This window comes from Poecilia reticulata, chromosome 2 (genome assembly GCF_904066995.2).
Source record: "Poecilia reticulata chromosome 2, P_reticulata-male-v2, whole genome shotgun sequence".
Classification (NCBI taxonomy): Eukaryota; Metazoa; Chordata; class Actinopteri; order Cyprinodontiformes; family Poeciliidae; genus Poecilia; species Poecilia reticulata.
The window spans coordinates 45,025,076-45,034,891 of record NC_088831.1 but is presented as its reverse complement, the minus strand read 5'-3'; the positions used below and the strand labels follow the sequence as shown (position 1 = coordinate 45,034,891).

The window sequence follows — 9,816 nt, the reverse complement described above, 5'->3', positions numbered from 1 at the left end:
ATTATTAGGAAAAAGAGTTTACTAACAGAACAAAGCAACAGTGCAGCGCCAGCCCAAGGTCATATGAGAGCTTATGACATGCATAAGTTAAATACTAACCCAATTCAAGGAAATAATTTTTGATCAATCAACTGGGCAATTTTAACGTAATTTAGCCCCGTCTTGCCTTTATTGCCCCTGAAACAGAGCTTACTACAAAGTGTGGATTACTGCGCCTTCATCCAGGTGCAAAGTCATTTAACTGTCACACATTTCCACCTGTACATATTTTTGTGCAACTTATTTAACTTATTTATTTACAACTGCAACTCCTCTTACTTTCGACTTTTAAACAACTCTGGTTTGGCCTTGCTGTCAAATGATGTCTTTAAAATAAGAGAGAAACGGTTCGCAGCAGTGAAGTGGAGTTGCAAATAAGTTTGTCAATGAACCAGCATTTTGAGCCGGATCGGTCACGATCAACACATCCACAACACGAGAACGGAGCTATTATTTCCTCTCGCGATATTTGTCACGTCCGCATCTCGTTAGCTTCCATTGCTGAACAAAAACAGAAAGATTGTGTTTACTGAACGAGGAGCAGGCAGCTTAAAAGTGCATATGATGTTTTAAATAGATACAAGTGAAAAGTTTAGAGTTTAATTGTTTAGCTGATACGCAGAGTTTCAGAGTAATAACTGGAAAACAGGGAGAGGTCCGGAGAATGCTGACGACGGGAGCGGTGAGTGTTTAACACGAGCGGATTTTAACTCGCTGTTTTGCTCCAACAAACTCTAATTCTGGTGGATTAGCATCATTATAAACACTGAATGGACCTATTTTACACATTTTGTTAGGGAACAACTCTGTGCTTGTTTTATGACTGATTTACTCCATCTGATGGAATCGTAGCTCCACGTTTTATTTTTCATTTTAAAATAACGATTAATGCTTCAGGTAATTCGGGTCGGTTTTAATTGAAATAGGCGATAATTTGCAATGACACGTTGTTCTAATCATACAAAAGTTAATGAGTAGTTTTTGAAGGATTTATTCATTTTCACTTGACTGTTTTGAACCAGTTTCAGAAAAAAACGCAGAGAATCTAATTTAGTTGGTGTTACAGGATCTTGTTCCAAAGACGATCTTTGTCAGGCCCAATTAGGAGTGGTTAGACTGAGGAAGAGAAGAAGAAACGGACACTTGGTTAAAACTGTTTCTAAGAAACCAAAATAAAGCAGTAAAGAGAGAGGTTTCTATAAAAGTGGAGGATTCTTAGCCGTGGTTCTCAAACTGTGGTCCGTGTACCACTGGTGGTCCAGTCAGTGACAGATTCATTACAAAAAACAAGCCAGTTTATTAATTAACCAACTGTAAAATGTGATTAAACAAGCAGAGATTGAAACCTTTGCTGTGTCTGGAATAAAGTTTGGTTGGTTGAGTGTAATAAGTTACCCTCATGGATGTCTGGTGAATGGCAGCTTCAGCAGCACAAACTAAGTGGATCTGTCAACAACAAAAGCTGCAGAAACCGGAAGAACTTTTATTCAAGTCTGAATTTATGTGCTGTGGGCCTGAAGGAGACTGAACACTACAGTGACAACATTTGTAGCAGTGAATGAATGAAACCATCATTCCTAAAATGAAATATAGTAAACATCAGTATGGAAAAGACTAAAACTTCAATTTATTCAGGAGTTTTCTTTTGTTTCCAACAATTTTGTATTAATATTTTAGCTTTTGCTTACTTCTAGTAAAGGGAAGTATTATGTAAAATAAACTTTTTTTAAGCTTTACATCATGTAATCATGTTGTTCCCTCTTCATAAACATACCTGGATTGTTGCCTTAATTCTTTAATGCATGTTTGAGAAATCATTTAATCTCCATGGCAACCATTCAGCTGTGCAAAAAACCTGGTTGGACCTACCTCCACCCTCCAGGCGAAGCTCCTCCCCCACTCAGTTCCTTCAGACTAGCCAGCAGCAATTAGCAGACAGCTGAGCCCATTATAGGAGCTGCTGCTCAGAGCAACGCTGTTCAAAACAATAAAGGGTTAATAGAGGAGCCATGTTGGGACGACTTCCTGGAGGCGGAGCTTCAGAAACAGCAGAAGTTTTAAAAGAAACAGAGAGCCAATTTCTTTTAAGTCATATTTGACTTAAAAGAGTTTTTATAGCAACTGAATTTACATGGTTACTTGATTGTGCTGTGAGTGGCAGTATGGGCCTGGAAAACAGAAAATAATCCAGCCCTTTTCAAGACTTGCTAAATGTGCTGCCAAATGGAAGCAAAATTCTCCACTGATGGAGGATTGGAACAGGTGAGGTGAGGACGATCCGGTAAATGTTTCTGTTTGGTTCCAGGCCGTCACCAACGTCACGGCGCTGGCCCAGGTGGACCGGGAGAAGATCTACCAGTGGATCAATGAGCTGTCCAGCCCGGAGACCAGGGAGAACGCTCTGCTGGAGCTGAGCAAGAAGCGGGAGTCGGTGCCGGACCTGGCCCCCATGCTCTGGCACTCCTTCGGCACCATCGCCGCGCTGCTGCAGGTCAGAGCCTCGGCCCGCTCCGGCCCGGTTCCGGTCCAGACTCTGGCTGATTTCTCTCTCTGGTTGCAGGAAATAGTGAACATCTACCCGTCCATCAATCCGCCCACCCTCACCGCTCACCAGTCCAACAGGGTGTGCAACGCGCTGGCGCTGCTGCAGTGCGTCGCCTCGCACCCTGAGACGCGGTAAAACCCAAACCCGCCGCCGGGTTCAGTTTCTGCTCCTCAACCTCGGAAATGTTCTACAGAAAAACAGACATTCTGAAAAGTTTTAAAAATGAGCTGGAAAAGAATCACATTTTTAGATTAAGCTAAAATATTTCTGAAATTCAAAGGTCAAAACTTTTCCCACCATCAGGTCGGCGTTCCTGGCGGCTCACATTCCCCTCTTCCTGTATCCGTTCCTGCACACAGTCAGCAAAACGCGGCCCTTCGAGTACCTGCGCCTCACCAGCCTGGGGGTCATCGGTGCGTCTCTTCAGGAGCTCCGCTGGTTCACTTCAATGTTTACAAGCAGATCATTAAATGTTTGTTTTTATAGGAGCTTTGGTGAAAACAGACGAACAGGAAGTGATTAACTTCCTCCTAACGACTGAAATCATCCCGCTGTGTCTGCGCATCATGGAGTCAGGGAGCGAACTCTCCAAAACGGTGAAGTTTTTAAAAAGCTCCCAAACCCTCAGAAATGAATTCTTGAGTCGGACAGTTTATTAAACCGAGCTAAAGATGCGTTTGTTGCTGTTTTGGTGCCAGTAGAACCGAGTCGACCCGACTGTCTGCTGTTAAACTGCCTGAAGCACTCCACACCAAGCTAATGCAACTATGGTCCATAGCAGCCTATTTCTTATTTTTATTTAGATTTATTACAACAAAGACTGAAGATTCCCAGCATCACAATCCTACTTTTTAATTGTTTTCATTATATTTTATACCAAGAGAAACCTGGCAGTTTGGATGTAAACAAAAAGTTTGATCAGCATTTATCGTGTCGTTGAGGCCGGATTGATGTTTGGAACCTTTTTATTTAACTCCTCAGTAACTTCTGGTTATTTTTCTGGTTGTTTTAAAATGGTGAAACATTTTATAATGATTTTTTTGGACATTTTGTTCCAAGTTGTGCTTCATGTTCCCGGATGTCGAGGGAAATCTTTCAGAAAGATCTAAAACTCATCTGATTCCAGTTTTTATTGTTGTGTAAAACCTGCAGCAGCAGAACCAGATGTTCTCCTGGGATGATTTTCCTCATTTCAGAATCTAAACTAACCTTTAAAAAGACTCAAATGTCCTTTCAGTTGAGTAGCTCAGTGGAGTTTTCCTGACTTTATCCCATAATTCCCGTTTTCCCGTCAGGTCGCGACCTTCATCCTGCAGAAGATCCTGCTGGACGACACCGGTCTGGCTTACATCTGCCAGACCTACGAGCGTTTCTCCCATGTGGCCATGATTCTGGTGGGTTTCTCTGCCGGATTCGGCCCGGGTGTTCGCGCCGCTGCAGCGTTCCCATCATGCTCTCTGTCTCCTCAGGGGAAGATGGTGCTGCAGCTCTCCAAGGAGCCGTCGGCCCGGCTGCTGAAGCACGTCGTCCGCTGCTACCTGCGCCTCTCGGATAACCTCAGGTAGACGGGAGGAAAACTCAGCCTTTCTATCATTTCAGGATGTGTTTATAGTTTTTGGGTGAGTTGGCACCACTAGAGGGCGCCGTTCTGACTCCCGGGTACAGCTGGAAACAGCCGTTTATTTTCTCATCTTGAAGTTTTTGTTGCTGTTTGGAGACGAAAACGACTAAATCAGATCCGCCCGGTGTTTAGAGGTTCAGATTTCAGGATTTATTTGATGAATCCCAGCAGAGGAAAAGGTTTGAGCTGCGTCTTTAAAGGCCTGGAAACATTGAATTTAATCCAGAGATTTTCCAGTTTGGAAAAGGAAACAGATTATTGAAAACTTTTAGTATTTTCATATCATTTTTGATGTAAAATAGTTTGTTTCTCCATCCACCCAGAGCAGCAGGAACTTTATTGTGAAGTTTTTGTATTTATAGCTAAATGGTGAGTTTTGCTAACAGTCGGAGGCAATATGGAGGAACCTGGTTTAGTTTGTGAGCCGAATCTTTCCCTCTCTCTCTGCTCCTCTAACATAATGTCTAGTAAAAAATCCACCTTAAAACCAGTTTCCTGCTGGGAACCCAGTTTGTTCTAAAGATTCTGACTGGCACAGAGGTACATTTCCTCTGTGCGCTTCTCGGTGGAATACGTCAGCGGTTTGGATGGACGGCTGGCTCAGCGCCCCCTGCTGGGCTCTTCAGTCGCTGTTGAGCAGCGATTATTGTTTTCATTCATGGAAAGTTTCCACCAAGCTGCTCAAACATCTTCGTTTGGTTCTGCTTTTACTTTCTGAACCTGATTCTGCAGAAAACCCACAGTTTTCATACTTAACATGTAAAGAAGTTCTGTTAAAATATCCAACATTAAAAATATGAGAACATGATGAATAACTTCAAAATTTTGTAACTTTTAATGTGACAAGAGAGATAACGGATGAAATGTTGAAATCTCTATTGGATCATTTTTCATGTCATCACATTCAGCATCATGCAGTGATGATGTTTCCAACCAGCCGCTAAAAAGACGGAGTGATACAATTTATTATTATTTTTAATAACCGTCTAGTGGTGGGATTTGATTCAACATTTTAATCACGTTAATTTTAGGGTCTGTAATTAATTAATCCAGGAATTAGTTTATTTGCAGACTTTTAGTTTTCAGTAGAGACGCACCAATCAGAAAATGTGGTATTAATACTGCTGTAATGGCCAATAAATGATATCGACCGACATTTTGTGCTGCATCGCTATCGCTGTCACATGACCTCCATCAGCAACAAAATGAAAATGAACATCGGCCCAGTTTTACTTCAATGCAGACACATTTCCCATCACCTGTTTGCAGAACATGATTAGTATCAGTCAGGAGCAGGATGCAGTAAAATGCTTCAGACATTTCAAAACAAAGGAGTTTGAAGAACGAGCCAAACATTTCTCAGGACACGATATGTCTGCGTTTGTACCGAGGGATGTTTGTCATTTTTTTATATAGTGGTGGGGAAAGTCATATAATATCTTCAATTATTGATTATTATAATATCAAATATTGTACTGGCCCAGATTTTAATATCGGTTCATTCTTAAAATGTTCAAGTTGGATGAAGTTCTGAGCCGTTGTAGATGGGAACCGATCCGACGCCTTCGGGTTTCCCCCTGGAAACTGAAAACATGAGTTCATGTTTCAAATGTTTCAGCCAAACAAACAGATCAACGCTTCACCAGAGGAAAATGGACTGAAACTGAAATCAAACCCATGAACATGTAGAACAGTGGTCCCTAACCTACGGCCCGCGGGCCGGATCCGGCCCACCTCCACATTTGGTCCGGCCCCCTGAATACCAGAGAGCATTCAGATTTTTTTCATATACCGCATTTTCTGGACTATAAGCCATTAATATGTGGATTTTTCTTCCACCACCAGGGGGCTCTTTAGCAGGAAGTGAATCGTTGGAAGTCAAAATTTTAAATAAAAGAAGAAAGCGCCCATTAAAACAGAATTAGGTTTTAATAGGGAATTGAAATTTGAGAATGTTGTTGATCAGTTAAATAGCACTGAGGGTAAATAGAAAATGTTTCATTTTTTAAAATAATACTGGGATCATTATGAGAATCTGAGGTATAGATATTAGGATCCAGTAGGTGGCAGTAGTGCAACAATGGATGCAAGCTGCTGTTGAAATCTAAAGCAGAAGAAGGAGGAGCCCATTTTCATTTAGCACATGCTAGTAGCAACACGAAGGATCAGCACTTTTACTGTTACTGTTACCGTTTGGAAACTAATCAGTTCAGTTAAATCTAAACTTGGGAACTTTTTCTTTTTCAACCGTAATAAATGTGATATTCAGTTGACCTGTAGTGACTCAGATGTTGGCTGTCCGCCCCTCTGCTGCTGCTGCATCGCTGTGGAAAACCTGGAGCTGCAGAGATATCTGAGGCTTATAGTCTGGAAATATTTTATGAAAATTTATTTAATAAATAGTGTTATTATTTATTTCCTGGATTTTTTTCTGCGAAGAACCCAGAGAGGTTTATTTGATTGTGCTTTCTGGAAAACAACACATTTTTACATTTAGGCTCTCCTGCAATCGTCACACCTTTTCTGTTACAGACTGACTCCGGCCCCCAGCAGAGAAGGGAAAAGTTATGTGGCCCTCAGGAAAAAGTTTGGGGACCCCTGCTGTAGAAACTGAAAATGGTGATTCGTTAGGGGCCCGGTGATTGGCCCCGCCCCCTGGCCCGACACTGACTTGTTCTGCTAGTGATCGGAATAATACTTTTTGTGATGAGATCAAAATGATCCCACATGGAGAAAACTTCCTCTTCCTCTGTGGATCCATGCCGGTGAGTCATATGAGCCGGAAACCAAAGAACACAAAGTATTTCCATCCAACAAAACCCAGAAACGTGTCGACACAGTTTCTCCCTCATCAACACAGTTTGGCACGTTCACATCCAAACGACAGGAACTGCATGGGTCACCTGGTTTTCCTTAAAGGGACACGCGCACCGACACGGGGGTCCGTCCTGTTTGCTTGCCGAGGTTTCTGTCATCTGGCCCATCACTAGTTTCGTCCAATAAATACATTTCGCAGCAATATTACTTATTAGTCGATAGATGTAAACAAGCAACAGTTTTTTGTTGTTTTGGTTTGTTTTTGCAGCATCGTATGACATCTGAGAGTGACATCGTCTCACTCTTAGTTTGAGAATGCCCGATTTTTAGCTCTTCATCATGAAAAGTCCTTTTTCTTCATCCTGGTTTCGTGTCGGTTCCTCAGAGCCAGAGAGGCGCTGCGTCAGTGTCTGCCGGACCAGCTGAAGGACAGCACCTTCGCCCAGGTTCTGAAGGACGACACCACCACCAAGCGCTGGCTCGCTCAGCTCGTCAAGAACCTGCAGGAGGGCCAGGTGACGGACGCCCGCGGCATCCCGCTCGCCCCGCAGTGACGCCCCGGGCCGCCGCCCGCCAGCTGCCACCAACCCTGGTGCTAGGACTGTCCTCAGAGCCGCACACGGCGGACCGACCACGGACAGACACGGGGTTTTTGGGGGGTTTTTTTGGATTACGAACTCTTGAATTTCAGACACGGTAGATTTTCAAAGAATACATCTTTTACTGAGACATGATATTTTTTCTGAACTGTTTGGCAGTAGTGTTTAGGTGAGACATTTCACAGATTAAATGAACAAACAGGAACTACATCAGGTGAAGCGTTGAAAGGTGAGAGAACGCCATGATCAACCAGAGGTTTGTGATGACATCACTTCCCTCTGATGGTCTCGTGAGCTGCTGCTGATACTTCCCTTCGCAGCCCGTCGCCTCCAGCAACACGCTCATGCAACTTCTGATGGGTGAACTGTGTTCTGTGTTGTAGGCAGCAGTTTGTCATGCAGCGTCCTTCTGGACAGGTTGGCTGTTTGTCGACTCATTTGTACAGAGATGATTTCCTGGCCTCTTTATGTTTCTAAATAAACATTTTTTCAACATATTCAGGAAATTATGACTTCATATGTCAATGAAGTTAGTCAGATGCCAGGAGGGAAAATGTTGACTAAAGATGAAATGAGAAATCATTTGGTACCATCTAGTGGTCGGAGTGTGAACTGCGCATGGTTCATGTCTCCACTACATTCAGTTTCGTCAATAAACTCCGTGAATCTTAACCTTGAGCAACGTTGTGCAATAAAAATATACTGAGACTTAGAAATGTCGCCTACATATATTAAAATAGAAATGTAACCAAAATTATTCCAATTTTAGGTGTGAAGCTATTTAGCGACTTCAGGCAACTAAGGAGTGGAAATGATTATTAACTAGCAATAAGTGTAGATATAACTAGAATAATAAATCACGTGAATGTATGTTGATTATGCATCTAAGCCTTAATAAAATAAAAATATAAATATATCGTAAGTACATATTCCAATAAAATGTTTTATAGTCAAAGTGATAGATGTCTAGTAAGTTATACAGTAAATATTTTTTTATATTTAACTATTTAAAAGACTAACAATAAAAAACAGTATTTGCTCAAAAATACATGTTGAAATTTAATTTATAAACCTTATTTCATGTTGCAAAAAAAGCTAGGAGCTCATAAGACAAAACAGCATAATAATAGTTATTCAAAATCATTTTGTTTCTATTCTAAACAAAATCACAATCCAGCTGTGGATTGTGGTTTATCCACAGCTGGATAAACCACAATCCAGCTGTGGTTTATCTGAATAAATACTGAAATTGAACAGCATTTTATTTTTTAAGTGCCTGGTGTCGCTAATTAGCATCACAGCAAAATTCTCACTAATGTTGTGGCGTTCAAATTTTTAATCTTTATGTAAACGGCAAGAAAACTAGACCTGAACGTTTATTTCTGTTACTTTTAGTGTCGTTCGTTTATGCAAATTTAATCCAGTGGCTTGAAAAATCAAAACAAAAAACAGGTTAAATCTAAATGCGTCATCAGGTTTTCTGTCTTATGTTTTGGGGCAGGTAATGAGAGACTTGGTGGAAAGTCCTGGTTGTGGTTTGAAGCTCTGGAGCCTCTCAGCCTTAATGAGGCTCATTTCCTGCAGCGTCCTGGACTCCATTAACCCCGCAGACCAGGACGGATGGACGGGAAGCATCACGGAGGAGAAACACCTGAATCTCATCCCGCTGGGAGACGATTAAAAGCTGCAGCGGCTCAAATGGAGCCGAGTTTCCATCTCCGATCTGATGAGGGAGACGGTTCTTCATCACCAGTTTAACCCTTTATTTACCAGCATTTAAAACTCGCTGTCATAAACATGGAGAAATATTGGTTATTACTGTTAATTAACAATAAATATTGTTAATTACCTGGCCAGAGGTAATGTCATTCAGTAAATAATTACACTTTTAATGCAACTTTGAATTAAAAATGTCATTATTTACAGAATGACAACAAACATTCACAAAGCGTTGCCATTTATTGGTGACATCATCTCCTTGGTACAACGGCGTATTGAGGCCGTTACAGATGAGGGGAAAAGCAGATTGTCAGATTTCTGACCAAAAAAAAGTCTGACATTTAGAGACTAATCTCAAATTTTCTAGAAAAATCACAAAAAGTAAAAAAAATTTCGACTTTTCATGTTTTTCCAGAAGATTTCTGACACGTTGTAAGAACCTGTGTGACTTGGAGAACTGGGTTTACTGGGAGGAA

At 41.5% G+C, this 9,816-nt stretch overlaps 1 protein-coding gene across 2 annotated transcripts; it reads left to right on the top strand.

Annotated features, from left to right (window-relative positions):
* The first annotated feature begins 472 nt into the window (after positions 1-472).
* On the top strand, positions 473-9,406 carry cnot9 (CCR4-NOT transcription complex subunit 9). Of its 2 annotated transcripts, none has more exons than XM_081604744.1 (8): positions 473-721; positions 2,345-2,530; positions 2,600-2,715; positions 2,888-2,997; positions 3,071-3,180; positions 3,880-3,978; positions 4,054-4,145; positions 9,206-9,406. In XM_081604744.1, the coding sequence occupies exons 1-8, from the start codon at positions 704-706 to the stop codon at positions 9,300-9,302; spliced, it is 828 nt and encodes a 275-aa protein (XP_081460870.1). In that variant the 5' UTR covers positions 473-703; the 3' UTR covers positions 9,303-9,406. The 2 variants fall into 2 exon arrangements, with proteins under 2 accessions (XP_081460870.1, XP_008402436.1); XM_008404214.3 differs by lacking the exon at positions 9,206-9,406 and adding an exon at positions 7,408-8,118 and having other exon boundaries at positions 478-721.
* The last annotated feature ends 410 nt before the right edge of the window (positions 9,407-9,816 follow it).

What these genes read in the sequence shown, in the direction of transcription:
- cnot9 (XM_008404214.3), top strand. An exon ending in CCATCGCCGCGCTGCTGCAG is followed by an intron (nt 2,531 to 2,599) that starts GTCAGAGCCTCG and finishes CTCTGGTTGCAG; the next exon opens with GAAATAGTGAACATCTACCC. An exon ending in CCCATGTGGCCATGATTCTG is followed by an intron (nt 3,979 to 4,053) that starts GTGGGTTTCTCT and finishes CTGTCTCCTCAG; the next exon opens with GGGAAGATGGTGCTGCAGCT.